Source organism: Crocodylus porosus, unplaced genomic scaffold (assembly GCF_001723895.1).
Source record: "Crocodylus porosus isolate Cpor-Errol unplaced genomic scaffold, CroPor_comp1, whole genome shotgun sequence".
NCBI lineage: Eukaryota > Metazoa > Chordata > Crocodylia > Crocodylidae > Crocodylus > Crocodylus porosus.
The window spans coordinates 11,579,549-11,598,249 of record NW_017728928.1 but is presented as its reverse complement, the minus strand read 5'-3'; the positions used below and the strand labels follow the sequence as shown (position 1 = coordinate 11,598,249).

Here is an 18,701-nt window from a genome sequence, read left to right as displayed (position 1 = left end):
GACAAGACTCCAGAAAAACCTGCTGCCAGGACTCCCGAGAAGACCCCAGCCTTGAACCCTGCAAAAAGTCCAGCAAAGTCACCTCAAAGAAGTCCTTCCAAGTCAATATGACTGCTATTTACAATATAACTACATTCATGTAGCTATGTTACTCATCTATAATTAATTGAGCACAACATGCTGGGGTATTTTTGGGGAAAACAGGGTATGGGGAACCAACCCCCCATTATAACATTGTTTCCTATGGGAAAAAGCGGTTCGGAGTGACAACGTTTCGACTTGAGAGGGGGTTTCAGGAACGGTCGTGCCCCGAGTCCGAGGGCTGCCCGCACACGGTGGTTCCCCTGCCAGGTGAGGCCGGGCGAGGCGAGCTCCGCGGGGCCCGTGACTCGCAGGCCGGGGGGCGGCCAGCGCCGGCAGCGGAGCAGGAAGAGAAGGGCCGAAGGGCGGAGCAGGGGGAGGGCTCCGCGGCGGGGATGGAGCCGGCGCGGGGCCGGGGGAGGCCGGGCTGAGCGCGGCGGGAGGAGGCGGCGCCGCCGCAGGAGGAGCTCGCCGCGCCGCGCCGCGCCGGGGGCGCCATGGGCAACGCCGACTCCAAGCTGAACTTCAGGAAGGCGGTGATCCAGCTCACCACCAAGACCCAGGTGAGGCCGGTCCCGCCGCCCGGGGCTTGTTCAGGCGAGAAGGAGACTCCTGGGGTCGCATCCCGGGGCTGGCGGAGAAGGCCGCAGGCCTCGCCGCTTCCCGGGGCCCAGCTCCCTCATCCCAGGCGAGGCTTGGCACAGCCCGCCAAGGGCGGCGATTGCGCCGCCTCGCTGGGTACCCCGTTCCCCTGTTTGACTGCCCTGCTAGTGAGAACTGGGGTTTTTTTTCCCTCGCGGTCTCAGATCCGAACTTCCCTCGCCGCCGCTTGAGGGGTGGCAAGCCTGGCTCTGTCCCCTTGCGAACGCCCCTTCGGGGAGTCGAAGGCTGCCATTAAATCCAACCCAGTCCGGGGCTGCGGCGGCAGGGGGGTTGCGCCCGTGTGCTCGAAGGCCGAGGCCTCTCATCGCTTGCTAAGGCTATGCTCTCGCTCCCTGGTTTCTAGGGGGCCAAGCAACAATCAGAGGAGTCGAGGATCGCTGTGATGATCTGACATCTGGGGTGCCGGCACATGAGCAGCAAGGCTGCCCGGGTGTGCTGTGATCACAGTGCGTCGGAGCAGGCTTCATTCACCGCGTCTGCTGGAGCGAGCTAACGACTGACTCCAGTGGCTCGTGTAGCAGCATCCCTGCACTGAAAAAATGGCAGCAGGGGTGCTTGAACTAAAGCTTGGCGAATGACCTTTAGTTAAAGCACCCCTACCGCCACTTTTACGCTCGGGGATGCTGATGCGTGAGATGTGGCAGCGCTTTAGAGCGGCTCTTGAAGCCGCTCTAATTAAAGCACTCCTCTCCATCCACTCCTGGAGCATGTGTATAAACACCCCTCGGGTCTGGACCTCAGCTTGGTTCTTCACAGGCGAGCAGGTGCTGGGAGGCGAGGAGAAGCAACCCAGCGTCGGGGAAGAAGCACCATCCCTACCTTTTGGCCAGCTGATGAGTTGATGGAGCATGGTGGAGAGGCATGTCTATGAGCTTTTTGAGTGACAGAGCAGGTTGCTGCCTTGAGGAGCCTTTGATGGCTGACTCCAGGATGTGGAAGGAAAAGCGATTGGACAGGGTAGAAAATAGTAGAGAGAAATGAGTGTGAGATGAAGACCAAGTGCTGTGCAATTCAGGAGGCACGAGACCAGGGATTCAGGGTGGGGAGGAAAGGAAATGGATAGCTTAATTCTGGTCAGGAGACTCCTAGATCCTAGTAGTTGCATTGGAGTATTGTAGCCATGATAGTCCAGGACATGTGTGAGAAGCCAGGGTGTTTCTTTTTCTTTCTTTTATTGGACCAACCCCAAATATATGGTCAAAGCAAAGCAGCTTTTTGGATGCTATTCAGTTAAAGGTACCAAGTCCTACAAGTCTGGCTTCCCCTTCCGTCATGTGAATGTGTGCAAGTAGAAGGAGACACTGCAAAAGGGTCTGAGCCCCTTTCCTGATCTCTACGCTACGTCAGTTAAAGCACCTCTTCACGCCCGCATTTCGCCAGCTGTATGTGCTGCGAGACTGGAAGGCAGAGTGGCTCCTCCGGTTTGTTGACATTATGCGGTGAGATAAAGTTGACCGTGGCACTGAATAAAGAAAAGGCATTCTTGGCTGGGTTTGCTGCAGGGCGCTGCAGAATTGTAGGTGAGACTTATGCCATGTGGAAAAAAGGGTGGGACGGTGAAACACCCATATTTACATACCTGCGAAGGGCATTGGTGGCTGCATGAGCAGCGGTATGGCTGGGCATTTTTGCTGCCTTGCGATCTGTTACAGGCAACAACCTGCAGGTAACCTCCCATTCCACTGAGTCATTGGATTTAAAGCATAAAACAGGATATTAGACTGGTTTGAATCGCTGCCCTCGGAGGTGTTTAGCTAAGCCAAATGTTGCTCTCTCAGCAGCAGGACTCCTTTTTGTTACCTTTTCCTCTGTTGCTGGGCAGCAGGACAAATGGAAATTCACCTTTTCATTAAATCACAGGTAACTTGAAACCTGGTGCTGAGCAAGGGTTTGATGGCAAGAAAGGGCCCAGCTATGAACATTGTTCACTTGCAGATGAGAGCATTCAGATTTTGTCAGAAATTTCAAGCATTGTAAAACCAAGCTCTGGTAACTTAAATATTTCTGTGAATGAAGGAACCTCCCTTTAAACAAATCTCCCTTCTAAATGTTCTTTTAAAAAAAAAATTAACACACAAACCTTGCCCTGCAATGTTTGCTACCTAAACCATGCAGAATCCAGAGCCTGAAAGTGATATGGATCCTAAACCAAAGTGAATGTGGCCACCTTGATTTTAATGGCAAGAAAGGGAAGACAAAAGCTAACTAACGGCATTATAGAGGTACATAGGGTTTTCAAGATGCTTTCGTTTTAATTACGTAATATGGTGGTAGTCATTCTGGAAAGAAGTCTATTTATAACACAGCTCTGTCCTCTCTCAGCCATGTGGATAATTGGAATTTAACTTCATGTAGTTTTCAATTGACAGTGCCTTTTGAATAATAAAACGGCACCTGCTTTTCACCTGAGGATCTGCGTATGCTTAGGTTTATTATCTGGGTGTTCATAACAATGTTAACCCTTCCAAAATACGTGCAAAATTCAGTCTGCCTAACAGAAGAATAACAGAAAGCCTAGCCTTGCTAAGGTGTTGCAGCAACTCAGTAGCAGAGCTGAGATCAAACTTGGGGGTATTTTAATTGAATGCAATCTTCCTCCCTCACTGCAGCTTGGAGATGGACCTTAAAGTTTCAGCAAGGAGCTCATCCTTAAGTATAACATTCCTGATGTTTTTAAAGTGGTTTTTGTCATGTTTTAACCCAGCCATGTTTGGCCCTAAAGAGATGAAAAGGAGCAAATGAAGAAACAATAAGGATATAATCCACAGCCCTTTCTCCCCCTGATGGGCAACAGCCATATCTTGATAAGGTGCTAATTTGAGTCTGATAAGAGACAGAACTTGTGTCTAGAGAGAGATCAGTTTCATAACCTGGATATTAACCTGGTTCTGAAAGCATCCAGGCATATGTCTCTTGGCTTTATCAAAAGCAAACGCCAACTGAACAAATGGTTCTAGCCTTTCATCTGTCAAGGGCGGCTGTGATTTTTAAGGCTGTATTTTGTGCTGCTGGTTTTCATGCCAGGGTTTTTCCATGCCTCTTTCAGAGTTCCAGGAATCATGTTTTCCTCTCTTAAAGCCTATCCTTTTAAGGCTTGGCTTTCCAGCCACCACTTCTGCAGCAGTGGTGTGCTTGGGAATTGCTACCTGCTGCTCCAGTATTTCTAGGGGGGACTGTTGGAAAGTTCAAGGTTCTCCTTTCTGCTCCAAACACTTGTGTGTGCAGCCTCTGTCTTGTGCAGCTAGGACTGGACATGTCTGCTTGCTAGTGTTATTGCTGTTTGTCCGCAGACTTGCACTGAGGCGGTTTGCACACACAGCTCAAGCAGGGCTTCACGGTCAAATTCATATTCCTTGTCTCAAATTAACTGTCAAGCCATTGAGGCTGCATCTTGTATCAGGAGTGCCTGGGCTCTTCCAGGGCTTGGTTAGGTGCTTCAAAGGTGACTGCTGTGTTCTTTGCCCTCTGTAATTCTAGCTCCTATAACTGGGACTGAGACATATATTATTATCATTGGTATTGGAGCAGTGCCTAGTTGTGAGCTAGTGTCCTGCTCTTCTCGTCGCTGTCCAAATACAGAATGAAAAACGAGTCCCTGCCCCAAAGTACTTGCAGTTGGTGCAGCTGGGATGCTTGCTTGGGTTGAACAAGAAGCAAAGGATGGATTGATAAGCAGCACAAATAGCTATTCGAGGGCTAAGCACCCTCCATAAGTCACTGTTTGAGTTCTTGCAGACGGTAAACCTGCCCTGGGGTATACAGAATGGGTGGCTGGGAACACATATATTATTTAAAGGACCAGCTGCTGAGCACTGGTAATTGGGATAAGACAGCAAATGTGGACTGTGGCTGAGGTCCTGTATTACGGTGACTGTGACTGAAAGTGAATTAGATGCTAGCAGACCCAGACAAGGATGACGGCAGCAGATAAGGGGGCAGTGTCCTGAGGCCTCTTCCTGTTTACCGGCCCTTGGCAGCTTAGCTCTGTTCTTCTGTTTCCTTTGACGTGGCCTGTTTGCAGGGGGATTACTTTCAGGGATGTGATTCTGTACTGGAGAGCTGGCCAGATTACTGACATCCAAGCTGCTTCCTCCTTAATTCCCAGTGTTAAAAAGGACTAAACCGCACTTTCCGTGTAAAGCTAAGGCTGGGGAGAGGGCATGAACAGCATGCAGGAAATTCTCCGTGGAAGTACCCAGTATAACCAGCCCTGGCCCCAAGTATTCAATGCATGAATGGGAGATCTTTGCTTCCCATCTCATCAGAGCACCTGCAGTCATGTTTACCCTCCGTGTGGGAGCTGGAGACAGCAGATCTTGCCCTACCTCACCCCCCTGGGCCACATCACCCCTAGCTCTGCCCATCATGCCCTCAACAGCAATGTTAGGCCTCGCCAGTCATCCCATTAGCTTGGCTCAGACAGATAGATTGTGCTGGCCCTCTTCTTTTAAACAGGTTCCTGGAAGGGGAGGAGGCTGCCATGTGCTGATTTTAGACCAGTGCTGTCCAGATCACCCAAGGTTATACTCCTTGCTGAGAGCCCTAACTCCTAGATCTATAATACTAGGTCTCTACTGTAATGACTGCCTTGGTAAAAGCCTTCCAGGGGCGTAGGAGGTCCTCTACCGTGTGTTGGAGGCAAATATGGCTCTTTACAGTGCTGATTTGTTGGTTGGGACTGAAGACTTATTTGTTTTCCGTGCTGTATCTGGGGGAGCTGATGCGGCTGTGCTGATTAAGGCTTTTCTTGCTGGAGTTTCAGATTTGCCAAGCTCATAAGGGACTGAGATGGGTGAGGCTGACTTCTGATGCTCTTTAGTTCCCTGTGTTAGCAATTACATAGAGGGACGTGTAATGAACTCGGCCACAGTTTGGGCAAAGTGAAAATGACTGTATATTCTTGTCTATGCTCTTGCCTTTTCCCAAGAAACCAGCTGCCTGAAACTGGGATGTTCATTACAAACGAGGAAACAGTAACAGCAGTTTTTTCCCCACTTAAATGTTTGCTGGGCAAAAGTAAAAGTAACAGCGCAAGATCTGCAGGCTGGACTCTCTGGCTGCTGCTACTGAGTTACTTTACTACAAGGGAAGATCTTTTCCCCCCACTTCTGCCTTTTAGACACAAAGTGTGTCTCTTTTCCTAGGGCGTATTGCATGTGAGAAAACAGGGTAATTAATCCCTGTGTAAGACTCTGTGAGGAAGTTGTCTCAGGAAAAGTTCAGTACTGTTCTGCCAAAAGGGATGCAAGTGTAAATGTGTTGAGCAGCATTTGGGCCTCAGATCCTTAATTACAAGCAAGGGGCTGTGAAGATGATATAGCTGGGGATGGTCCTGCTTTGAGCAAGGGGTTGGTCTAGATGACCTCCAGAGGTCCTTCCAACACTAGTTGCCTGTGATTCTATGAATGGGGGGAGGTTACTCAGTCGTATGCAGTCTTGAATCTGTGCTGAGCCTATGTCCCAGGATTGTAGTAGATGAGGAATGCAGCTGACCTGTTGTGTTTGTTAATTTATCCAGAAATGTGGTTTTAATGTAATCCTTGGTCAGCCCCTTGTCCTGCTATCATAAATGGCCCTAGCTTGGCAAATTACTGTCCTGCTGGCAAGGTTCCCTTGTAGTTTCAACTGAGTGCAATATTTGTTTCCTGTCTTAAAGTGATCTGCAGTTTTATAACGTGCTGTAAAACAGCTGCTGTATTCCACCACAGAGGTGGCTGCATTTCCGTAATAGGAAGCGATGGTGGGATACAGAGCTGTGGGGTCCCTCAGAAGGAATGTGTAAGACATCAGGTATGTTTTACAGGTAGGGCCAGATTTTTTAGGCAGATCAGTGAAGGTCAGCTTTGTCCTCACGCTTTGCACATGGCGGCTCCATTTGAGATGCATCCCATGAGCCCAGCCCTCCTGAGCTGAGTTCTTGCAAATCTAGTTGGGAGCAAGTGAGTGCATGTGGAGATTCCCTGCTGGAAGAATCGGTGTTGAATTCTTTGGAAAAATCCCTTTTTCTGGGGAAAGCGGTCTGGGGCCTTATTCAGTCCCTGTTTGGTAAAACGAAAAGGCTTTCAGTACTAGAGCAATCGTGGATCACCTGTGTCTAAGCACCTTCTTTCTAAGATTGTGGAGTGATTCATTTCGTGGCTGGAAGGATCAAGACAAGGACAGTGATAGCAGAGTTCTTGGCATTGGTGCCTTACAGACAAAAACCACAACGAAAGGAACCTGTTGTATGAGTCTTGGCACTGCCTGCCTGCTCCTCTCACTTTCTGGCCTTTGGGCATTGGTGATGCATCCCCTCCCTGGAGTTATGGCTGTTAACTCAGACAATGTATTGCCTCACTGCATCCGGCTGTGGGGGAGCAAAGCCGAGTGCTTCTCTCTCTCTCCGTTGGAGCTGCGACTGGGGAAGTCTGTGTTGTAATATGCCTAGCATGTACACAGAAACTTGTAGCAAAGCTTGGGTGAATTAATGTTGGAAGAGAAGTTGTGGAAAATGTTTCCCTTTCAGCTCTCACTCCCACCTCCCCTGTTCTGGTCGAACGCGATGGAGCCGCTCACTGCATATAATAGCCTCTGTTAGGCAACAGCTGTTTGTTTTCTGAGGCTGTCTTACGTCAAGGGCAGGAGGTCCCAGGCTCTGTCGCTTCCTAACTGGAGAGTCAGGAGCGTGTAGCCAGCCAGCGTTCTGGCTGAATGAGCACACCTTGGGGTGTATGCAGTGCCGGAAACGCTCTCCTTCTTCAGGTAATCCAGTAATACCAGTCACTTGCGTAACACCAGCTGTTCAAGGATCTCCCAGCGTTTTACAGGCTTGCAACTCTAACCTGCTTGGTGAGTTGGAGACACAGCTGTGTTACCTTCATTTTACGAAGCGGGAAGACTGAGGCATATGGGCCAGGTGAGTTGCTCCTCAGATCACATAGTAAAGTATGAAGTGAAGCCAGGAGCAGACTCCAGGAGTCCTGATTTCCACAGTCATGCATGCATTCTTGTATCCATTGACCACAGTCACTCGCGTGCCCCTGACAGCTGGCTTGAGGCACCTTTTATACAAGCTGTTCCTAATTATTTCATGGTGTGAGTTATATTTTGATAGAGCCAGCATCTCCTGGGTTGCATTTCTTTCCCTTTGCACTCGCATGGACCATCCATTCTCCCATTTGTCCTTGTGTAACAGGTGGCTACAGTAGTAATTGCCCACATGGGCAAGTAGTATTAGGCCAAAGGTTTAATGTCATTTCAACTTGTTTAATGAACCAAAGAAGCTGGGAAGAAGAATAGGAGCCATGGGTCTGCCACATCTTCATGAACCATCAGCAGGTGCTCCACATGCTGCCTGTGATCTGTGGATCAGCTTGAACACGGCTGCCTTGCACCAAGTGGAAGCATACTTCCCAGCTGTACGCTCAGTAGTGAAGACTGGGTTCTTCTGACAATGGTGCGTGTGATGCATTTGGGTCCATCTTGACAGACCCATATGCCTGTGTTGAGTCCTACTGGCTTCAGTGGAGGAATGCAAGGGTCCACATATGTGACTCCAATGCTAGGATTGGGTGCCTTACCACGTGTGATTTATGACACTCATGGTTATATCAAAAACCAACCCTGAGATCAGAGTGGGAGCCCAAAATGAAAGTGCTTAAAGACCTGGCCAAAGTCATTACAGAGCCCCTGGTGAAACTCTTCCACAACTCATGGCACTCTGGAGAAGTCCCTGAGGACTGGAAGAGGGCCAATGTTGTGCCTATCCACAAGAAGGGCAGGAGGGAGGACCTGGGTAACTATAGGCCAATCAGCCTAACTTCCATCCTAGGGAAAATCCTAGAAAAGTTCATCAAGAAGTCTATCTGTGATAAGCTTGCAGAAGGTAAGAGCCTGAATGACAGCCAGCATGACTTCATCGCGAGCAGGTCCTGCCTTACCAACCTCATCTCCTTCTATGACCAGGTAACTCGCCACCTGGACACAAGAGAACAGGTTGACATTGTATCCTTTGACTTCCAAAAGGCGTTTGAGCTAGTATCCTACAATGTCCTTGCAAGAAAATTGGAGGATTGTGGGCTTAACTCTGAGACAGTCAGGTGTGTGTGAAACTGGCTGCAGGATAGGATGACACCAAGTTGTGGGGGAGTGTGGCCGTGCTTGAAGATTGCCTATAGTTACAGGCAGACCTAGACAGGCTGGCAAGTTGGGCTGATTGGAACCCAATGAAGTTCAATGTCAAGAAATGTAAAGTGCTCCACCTTGGGATGAGCAACCCCCAACGCACCTACAGACTTGGCAGCACCAAACTGTCTAGCACCACGAATGAAAGGGACCTGAGGGTAATAATAGACCACAGTATGAATGAGCCGGCAGTGTGATGCTGTAGCCAGTAGGGCAAATAATACGCTGGCATGCATTAATCGATGCATCTCCAGCAAAACCAAGGAGGTGGTTCTTCCGCTCCCCTCAGCACTGGCGAGACTGCAGCTGGAGGACTGCGTCCAGTTCTGGGCACTACACTTCAGCAAGGATGTGATCAAGCTTAAGAGAGTCCAAAGAAGAGCCACCTATATGTTCAGAGTCTTACAAGGCAAGCCATACAAGGAAAGGGTGAGGGATCTTCAGCCTGAGGAAACGAAGGCTGAGAGGGGACCTGGTAGCAGCTTACTGCTACATTAGGGGAGGACATCAAGGGCTCAGTGAACAACTGTTTACCAGGGCACCTGAGGGGAAAACCAGGAGTAATGGCCACAAACTCCTGGAAGATCGATTCAGGCTCAACATTAGGAAAAAACTTCTTCACAGTCAGGGTCTCCAGACTGTGGAATAAGCTCCCTCCAGAGGTGGTGCAATCTCCTACCCCGGAGATCTCCACCTTGCTGGGGTTACCTGACCTCCAGTTACCATCCGTGCTTGGTACAGGGGGCTGGACCTGATGATCTTCCAAGGTCCCTTCCGGTCTTACAATGTATGAAAGGTATCATGGCAGGAAACAGGTATTCTTCAGTTCCCTTGAATCTTTTTATTCAGGGAGTTCAGGTGAGGATACTTTCTAAAGAGTATTTTTTTTTTTTATATTAACAAATAATTTGACCAGTCCCATCTATATATGGCATGGCTTTAATGCAGCACCTGGAATTGGACGTATCAGTGCATTTATCTTTGAAGAATTACTGAACTGGATGCCGAATCCCAGGTCATGCATTTTTGGGGGATATCTGTAATTTGTGGAGAGACTTCTGCAGTGAGGTGGTGGCAGTGTTTGTATGGGAGGAGCCACATTCAGGTACCAGAGGCATGGGACATTAAATCAGCACTGAGTTGTTTCGAGCACCACTTGTTTCCTTCAGATGCTCAGAGGAGCATGTAATAGTGGTGCTTTCTTGCCCAGCCTGCAGTCTGTGCTTTTTGTTGCCTGTATACTTTGGAAAGGCAGAAACTCTTCTATGGTGCAGCAAGCCTCGATTCGGACAAGATGGCTCATTGATTTTGATGGGGAGGGTTGCACTGTACACCTAAGGGTTATGTCTGCTCCTTTTAATGCTCGTGGCAGTTTCATCTCCTTTGCAATCATTCCTCTTGGCCTGGCAGATCCAGTACAGCTACAAGAGCGCAAATCAGGGTCTCTGCTGCTTTGTTTGCCATTGAATCACCTGACATCCACACTCTAATTGCAGCATCTCTCTTTGGGGAGGTGATGCAGATGGCTGAGAGGGCACTTCCTATGATTACTTTGATGAATAAATTGAGGATGCTCAGTCTGTAATTAATGGGGAGGTAATAGAACTGCAGTCCAGTTCTTTTGGTTTTATGGTCCCTTTCCTCAGCATAGGTGGGTTGTAAGAGACAAAATTGGATAAACCAATCTCCTGTCCGTGGCTAATAAACTTCATGGCGGCCCCAGAAATGGGGCTGGGAGAGAAGTGTACATTTCCACTCCCTGCCAAGGGGGATGGCAGGGCTGTTGAGAGGAGTGTCTCCCACTCCAGAGACCCAGCAGACTGGGTAAGAAGGAGCATGTCTCCAGATGCAGAGGAACTGTGTTCATGGGGCACGGAGCCACATGTTGCTGGTGTGAGAGCCCTCGGGCTGTTCTAGGATCTGGATGTTTTGTATGATAACTGGCTTTTCTGTTGTTTCATCCTTGCTGTTCCACCCACCTTTGTCTCATGCAGTCTGTACCTTGTTGTGATGGATTCTAAACTTTATGGGGCAGGGCCTTGCACTTGAGCATGCTCCTAGCCCACAAGGCCTTCCCAAGGCACTGGCAGAGTGCAGGGAAGTAGCACAGTCCATCTGCTTTGAATCCATTGCACCTGCTACATGTGTCAAGTTGAGACTTACCCTGGTGTCTAAGGACTCCTGTTTGTACCTTCTCAAAGGTGTCCGCCTCAGAAACCCTATGCTGGTGTGAATGATGCACATGTACTGTGTGAAGAACTGCTGGTACCTGTTGATCCTCTCCACCAGAAATGCAGGTGTAATGTGCACTTGGCTCCTCATACTCCGTTCAGTAACTTTTCATTCAGCTGCCATAACAGATGGGGCTCTGGGAGTAGGGACGCCAAGCTACAGAACAGATGGATCAACACCGAGGTGCATTTCTTCATTTTAATGTTTTGGTATCAACAAGGTCCAGGTTGGCCCCAAAACTGAACAAGTCAGATGGGGGTCCTGGAGGGTTATTGCTTCTTGTCCTTCTTTGCTTTCTGCTTCTGTAACCCTTGGTTTGTCTCTTCACAGCCTGTGGAGGCAACAGATGATGCCTTCTGGGACCAGTTTTGGGCAGACACAGCCACTTCGGTGCAGGATGTCTTTGCCCTTGTACCAGCTGCTGAAATCCGAGCAGTGAGGGAAGAATCACCTTCAAACTTGGCTACCCTGTGCTATAAGGTAAGGTGCCTTTTCCTTTTCTCTTGGAGTGAGATTCATCTTCGCACAAAGAACCACAATGAGGCTTGTGCCCTGCAGAAGTCCCACCACTTGAGCAGCTTGTTGCACAGGGAAGAATTTCCTTCCCTTCAAGAGCAAGGGGCCTTTTGCTCATAGGTTTCTACTAGTTGGTATTGCAGGTGCCTTCTCAATGCTGCTTTCTGTGATTAACAGTATCGCACGTACTCGCCAGCTCTTGAGTTGGTATTTGTGACTGATGATGGCCACATAAACAAATGGGTGGAGCTGAAATGCTCGGTGCCTTGTGGGGCAAGTACAGCAGGAATCAAAGGTCTTCCAAATGCCTTTTCCTACCCTCCTGCTGCACTCCTCTTTAGGCTGGCTTGTCCCTTTATCCTCCTGATGTAGAATGGCAGATCCCTTTTCTGCCCTGCAGTGCAAGGATGGTTTGCATCCGTTTCCTGTCTTGGTTTACCACAAACCGCAATCGGCTTCTGATCAGCTTAGAACTCTTCTCTACTAGGCTCCAATGCCCCAGGTCCTTGGTTGAAATGTAGGCTGCCTGCTTGTTGGAGGTCATGGCATGCAGTAAGTGCTGTGTGTCCTTGATGGAGCCTCTCCATCAGAGTATCTTATTGCTCCTTCATGTTTACCATCTGCCTCAGCTCTTCTAGTATAGCTCGAATAATATCAGCTATGGTGTTGCTCACCCTAAAATCCTCATAGATGCATAATTATGAGAAAGTCTTAAGCTTTTTTCCATCTCTTCTGCTACTGTCTGTTTGGCATTAGCATGTCCCCGGATGCTAGTCTTTCAACTTTGCCCTTTTAGGGGACTGAACCCAAGGAACATCTACTTGCATTTCTACTTGCCAGAGCTGCTGAGCTGTCAAGTCAGGAGGATGTGGCTGGCTGTGGCTGTGTAGGGAACAGGCTGTTCAGCAAGACTTAGGAAGGCATTGGTACAAATAATGCTTCAGGCTCTTTCTGCCCTGTGATTTTGAGGCATGCAAACAGCCTTGCTGAGAAATCATAGAACTTATATTTCCTAGCATTGTATTTGAGAACCTTTTTCTACCATGCCTATTCCTCCACAGTAGTATCACTGTAGGTAGACCCTAAATTTTTTGACGCTGTCCCAGCCCACCTCACCTTGTTCCCCATAAAGCAATTGTACAGTAGTCATCTACCCATTAGAAAGTGCCATGAGAGACCTGATCGCTGCAGGGTTATCCTTCCAGCTGGCCTTAAGCACAGTTAGATATTGAATATGAATGGGAGCAACGTGCAACAGCTTATATTTTTGTGGGCCGTAGCACAATTCAGGACCACAGGTTATTCCTATTGCAGCAATTCTTAACAATGGGCTTGCTGGAGTTTGCATCACTGCAATGGAGAGAAATTGCTATAATGCAGGTGCAGTGTCATTTGTAAGCATGTGTGGTTTGGACTCAGTCTGTTCGCACTGTACTGAGCTGTAACTGTACCTGGAATGTGCACAAGCTTAATCCTAAGGTAGAGCATGGCCAGGTCCCTTGATAGCACAGGCAACACTTAAATACCCATTAAGACGGTGACAAAGTCAGTGAATTACATTGTCTATCACAAAAGTCAATAGAAAGGCACCACCTATTAATTGGAAAGTTAAAAGTCAAGTCTTTGAAAATATCTTGGCCTCCACTGATTTGTGCTCAGGGCATGAGGAGTAAGTGGAACAGGAGCAGGTGTAAGGGGTAAATGCTTCTTTTTCTGTCTTGCAAATCAGACGAATAGCCTGTTGCCCATGAGAAGCTGCTATGGCTGTTGGGCAGGGTGAGTGTCCCCAGTCCAGAGCAATGCAGGTGACACCAGTAGTCCCTACCCCCTTGTTGGAAGAGAGGCCAAAGACTGGACAGGCCATGGTGATGTAACTCCTCTCAGCCAAGGGACATTCTCTCCGGGTCAGTACTAAGACATGTGTATGGGGAGGAGAAAGCCCATGCTATACGTGTTCTGCAAAACGGGAAGACTTCAAAGTCTTCTGATCCAGCTCTACTTTCACTTCTTCAGTAAGGGGAAGAAGAGGAGGAAGCATATGGCTTGGAGATCTGTATTTCCCAATAAGAAAGTAGTCTTACTCTCTGGGAAAGAAGCCATCTCTTTGGATGGACCAAGGTCCCATTGGGCTAGGTGCTGTGGCCGTGGCTTCTAATTGCTACAGCCATACAAATCATTTAATAATAGCTGAGAGTCTCTTTATTTCTACATCCCCTAAAAGGGAGATGCCATCAGTCATCACAGAAGCGTGACGTAATGAAGAGAGATCTTGCTAAATGATGATGGAACCAAAGGCTACTTGTAGTTGTGTGGTAGAGTCCACATGTCTGTAGCCCGTGGGATGCCAGGATTGTGCTACTTTGCTTTGTTTTGTTTCCATCAGGCTGTGGAGAAGCTGGTTCAGGGAGCGGAGAGTGGCTGCCACACAGAAAAGGAGAGGCAAATCGTTTTGAACTGCAGTCGGCTTCTCACCCGCATCCTGCCGTACATCTTTGAGGATCCTGACTGGAGAGGCTTCTTCTGGTCGACTGTACCTGGGGCTGGACGAGGAGGGGTCTGTGTCTATTGACTCATGTCATTGTTGGGCTAGGGATGGAGGGAGGGAGATGTTGCAGGAAGCGAGACCATGTGGCACCGAAAAAAGATCAGTTAGGAGCAACTTTGTTTCAGTTGGTTGAACCACTGGTTCTCAACCTTTTTAGACTTAGGGCACTCCTTGGAAAATGTTGGCTCCCGGCTTCAACTTGTTTTGGTTTTTTTTTGCCATGGTAAATAATAGAGTAGTTTTTCTGTTCCAGAGATCTCAGACAGATCACAGCCAGTCAGAGTGTTTCAGTGCTATGGATTCCCATTTGAAATCTCTGGGTTTATCTTGTGAATCACGTTTGCGCACCTAACGGTGCTGTTATCCATACACAAAGTTGCTGCGGTACCCTGGTTGAGAATCACTGGGTTGAATCTTGTGGGAAGCTTCTTGAAAGATGCAGAGTGGGCCTAGCTGCCTCCATACTGAGCGTGTTGCGATGGGCTGAAAGCAAGCGTACAGTCCTTCTGTAGCACCACCGTTATTGTCTGCTGCTTCTCCTTGAAGTTGCTTTGTTCAACACAGGCTGGTGTGTCTATTGGAGTGTTTCAGTCACTTGGCTTTTGTGGGTAAGACCTTGCCTGCTCAAGGTGGTTGGTCCAGTATAACATCAAATGTGAATTTAAACAAATACAAGTATTCTGGTGCATAAAGCTTGGGTGGAACCTCATATTTTAGTATACTGGTGGCTAAAGCCACTCAGGAACCAAATTAAACTGAAATAATATTATGACAGAGCTGTGTGCAGAGAAGCTCTATGAGTTGTAATGCAGTGGCCCTTTCCTGATCGGAGCTTTACTGCTTTTGAGATGGGCATGTGTGGCCCAGTAGTTGGAAATTAGTACTCTAATTAGGTTGTATTCCTGGTTCCGCTACTAACTTGGGTAACCTTAGGTGAGTGACAATGCTCCTGCATTTGCATTGGCACTGGGATAGCGATGACACGGGGATAGTGATGACACTTGCTATATCACATTTTGTGGTGTCAAGGTGGAAGGGTGTAAAATGCTGTAGGATCCTTGGCTGCAATATTATTGCTGTTCCTGTACATAACAGCATAGCAGCAGGGGTGCATTGATTTGCCTACTTGCTAGAACAGCAGCTGGTCCTTTAATACAACAGCAGTGCTCTCCTTGGAGACGCTGGGTCTGCAGTCTGGCACTTCTGGGCTTTGTGCTGCTGACTGCAGCTGTATCCCCTCTACAGTAGTGCCCAGCAGTGCCTTTCATGGAGGCTTAGTGGAGTGGCAGAGAGGGGGGTTTGGAACAGCAAGAGCCTTGATCTATTTGAATTAAAAAGGCCATGGGATAGCAAGAGCCTTGAGCTGTCTCAATCTCTCACTTCTAATCTATCTCACCCGAGCCCATTTTAAAGGGAAATGCTGGCAGGCAGGGAGAGGGGACGTGGGTACTTTTTTCTCACTTCGTGATTGGACAGGCCTCCGTTCTGGGGGATAGAGCTATGTGGGAGCACAGTGTCCAAGCAGCCTTGTTTGGGGGAAGGACAGTGCACTGTTTTGTGCTTGGACACAGCCTGGCTGTTGTTAGACACTGAATGCGCACCTCGCTTGGCAGCTGTGTAGGCCAGCGGTTATTGGACTCAAAGGGCACTCTAGCCTGTTAGGGTGGTTAGGGAATGGCAGGCACTGATGGTACCATTTCAGTTCCTGGTCCATTTGTTCTGCGCTCATGCATCATGAATGCTGATTTGGGCTTTACCGATGAGTCAAGGCCCCCAAATGGTGCGTGAGCTGACTCTGAATAAAGCTGGCTGCACTGTGAGGCAGGAGATCCGTGTGCAGAGCCTACAAGCAGTGGGGAAGCCAGCTGTTGGATCAGCACATCCATACCTTGCCCACACATATGGGAGCTGCAGTGTTGCACTCTGATAGGTGGCTCTGTTCTTTGAACTTGAGCATAAGTTGCAGGGATGCTTAGCTCACTAACAGAGAGGAAGGAAGGTACAACTGAAAGCATCCCCTGCTGGTTTTGTCCTTGAGGTGGCAGCTTTCCATCAGGTGCAAAGTGGGGAGGAGTCCTGGTACCTGAACCCTAGAGTGCGTTTCCTGGCTGGGTTTCCTACCTGGAAGGGACTGGCCTGTGGGTGAGGGTGAATGACAGATCCCAATTTGGGGAGGCTGGGATCAGAAGTAAGGATGATCCTTTGGAGTTGTAGATAACGGATATACATCCTGGGCATTCTCAGTGTGGTGGAATGGGGAAGAAGAGAGACCTCAGTTCATTAAACATGATAAATATCCTCCTAGGGACTTTTTAGAGAATGAAGCACCTTCCCCATGGTGACAAGGATCTGCTGGTTCCTTATGTTCTCTCTGAATCGCCTGACTGTAGCTGGTGCCAGCAGGACTGATATCCTTCGCACGCAGGTGATGCGTCTGCTAGCTCAGACTACACTGGTGCGGATCATCCTTTTTATACATAATCCCTCTTGAACTCGAGGCGTCTCTGATTTCAAAGCAAAAGCATCTTTGCTGCCTTCCAGCTGCCCCCACCACTCCCGGCCCCATCCTTACACGTGGGAACCTTTCATTGGTCTGTGATGTTGCACTAGGAGACGTCAGCATGGTGCAGATGATCTTCTCCGTTCAGCTGCGATGGAGCGGCTGTGTCATGCACACGCTGAAAAAGGCCAGGCTGTTGCAGAGATGCTTCTCGCCCTCTCCTGGCAGAAGGCTGCAGTTAGCTGTGGTAGGGAAGGCGTGATGCTTATGGGAGGGAGTGGAGAGGTTCCCCTGGAAACAGATGCAGCGGAGTAACCATGTGTGACAAGCATCGGCTTCTGGATTCGCTGGGGTTGGGGAGAGCAAGATCCACTCTGCTAGTAGTCAGTCTGCTATGGCTGGCTGGGGGCACCTGCCTCCTTTCCTCTCCCCAGCTCTGGGCAGCACATGCCAGGGTTGGAAACCTTAATTCAGTTTTATCTTAAGTTAATTAAGTATTATCTGGTGCTGTGTGAGTGATACTAGCCCCCCCTGCACCAGACTCCGTCTGAATCGTCCAACTGGTCATGGTGGGGTGACACCGGGCCCTCTCCCATCTCACGTGCCCTCCTCCTGGTTCCTTCCTCCAGGGTCAGTATCAGTTGTGCAGCCTCAGTGGGACAAACATCTCCCTGACAACTTCTGGGGGGGCGCAGTGAGACTATTTGCATCTCCCTCTGCATCTGTTGCCCTCAAGTCCTCTTCCCTTTGAAACCTATGGGTTCTCATTGACACTGTTCCCTCTCCCATTACTGTATCACCTGCCTGGTCTCAAGCAGGGGGGGTGTCTCCCTTTTAATAGGTGGGTTGTTTCTTTTCCCTGTTTCTCTGCTTTCCCCAGATCTGTCTCCTGTCTGCTGCAGTGTGTTTAATGTTACTGTGTACTGCCTTGCAGGCCTGCACTGTAACTTTTCTATCTTGTTTGGCCTTTTTTTAGGGGGATGAAGACGATGAAAATGCCAGGCCACTTGCTGAATCATTGCTGCTGGCAATTGCAGACCTGCTCTTCTGTCCAGATTTCACTGTCCAGAGTCACCGGAAGAGCACTGTGGTAAGTCAAGCGAGCCTGTTTGACTTCAGCTGGCTGAGCCAGCAACTTAGCTTTCATTCAGCTTCAAAAGCATCCACCATTCCCATGTACCAGTCCAGGATGCACATTTCCATCTTGTCCACCCTGGTAGAAGCTTAGTAGTTTAGTCCTTACCTTGTTGCAAAAAAGTGCTTGGTTAGTATCATGAATGAAGAGACTTTGAGAGCCAAGCAAAGTGTCTTAAGTAGACAGAAAGAATCAGAACTTGTGGTAGAGGTGATATCTTATATTAGATCAACTAGATTTTTTGCAAAAAATGTCTTTAATTAAGTAGACAGATCAACTTGACTATTCTGCCACCAGCTCCTGCTTTGTGGGGAGGGGCAGGCTAGGAACATACTGCTCAGGAGCATCAATCCTTCTCTAGTTTCTTGCCCTGTGGTCAGCGATATGTTGGTTATAACCAAGTCTCACTGTGCAGTGAAATCAGAAGACAGATGAGGAGTTCTGATCTAGCCTTCCTAAAAAGACAGGTGCTCACTGAAGTTCACCGCTTCGCATATTTTTTGGACTTTTGGTGACAAAAATTTCCTGATGATCGCAGAGAGGTGAAGCGGACTTTCGTAACTCTGTTCCCCAAGTCTGTGTGGAGTTCTGTTACTTATAGTTTCATAGTTAGTAGGGTTGGAAGGGACCTGAACAAATTATCGAGTCCGACCCCCTGCCATGGCAGGAAAGAGTACTGGGGTCAAACGACCCCAGCAAGGTGATTGTCAAGCCTTGTCTTAAAGTCCCCTGGGTTGGAGCCAGCACCACTTCTCTTGGAAGTTGGTTCCAGATCCTAGCCACCCTGACAGTGAAGTCGTGCCTCCTGATGCCTAGTCTGAATCTACCCTCTGCCAGCTTGTGACCGTTATTCCTGGTCACTCCTG

The 18,701-nt window shown here is 48.8% G+C and overlaps 1 protein-coding gene across 4 annotated transcripts in view; it reads left to right on the top strand.

Annotated features, from left to right (window-relative positions):
• The first annotated feature begins 484 nt into the window (after nt 1–484).
• The window catches only part of HID1 (HID1 domain containing), a 42,046-nt gene continuing 23,829 nt past the window's right edge, over nt 485–18,701 (top strand). Inside the window, exons 1-4 of one of the 4 annotated variants that reach the window (XM_019542520.1) lie at nt 485–644; nt 11,470–11,619; nt 14,039–14,209; nt 17,677–17,790. In XM_019542520.1, the coding sequence (XP_019398065.1) occupies nt 579–644; nt 11,470–11,619; nt 14,039–14,209; nt 17,677–17,790 (501 nt within the window). In that variant the 5' untranslated portion in view covers nt 485–578. Of the gene's footprint in view, nt 645–2,897; nt 2,967–11,469; nt 11,620–14,038; nt 14,210–16,838; nt 16,938–17,676; nt 17,791–18,701 lie in introns of those variants that run through there. The other 3 variants (XM_019542521.1, XM_019542522.1, XM_019542523.1) reach the window with 3 other exon arrangements.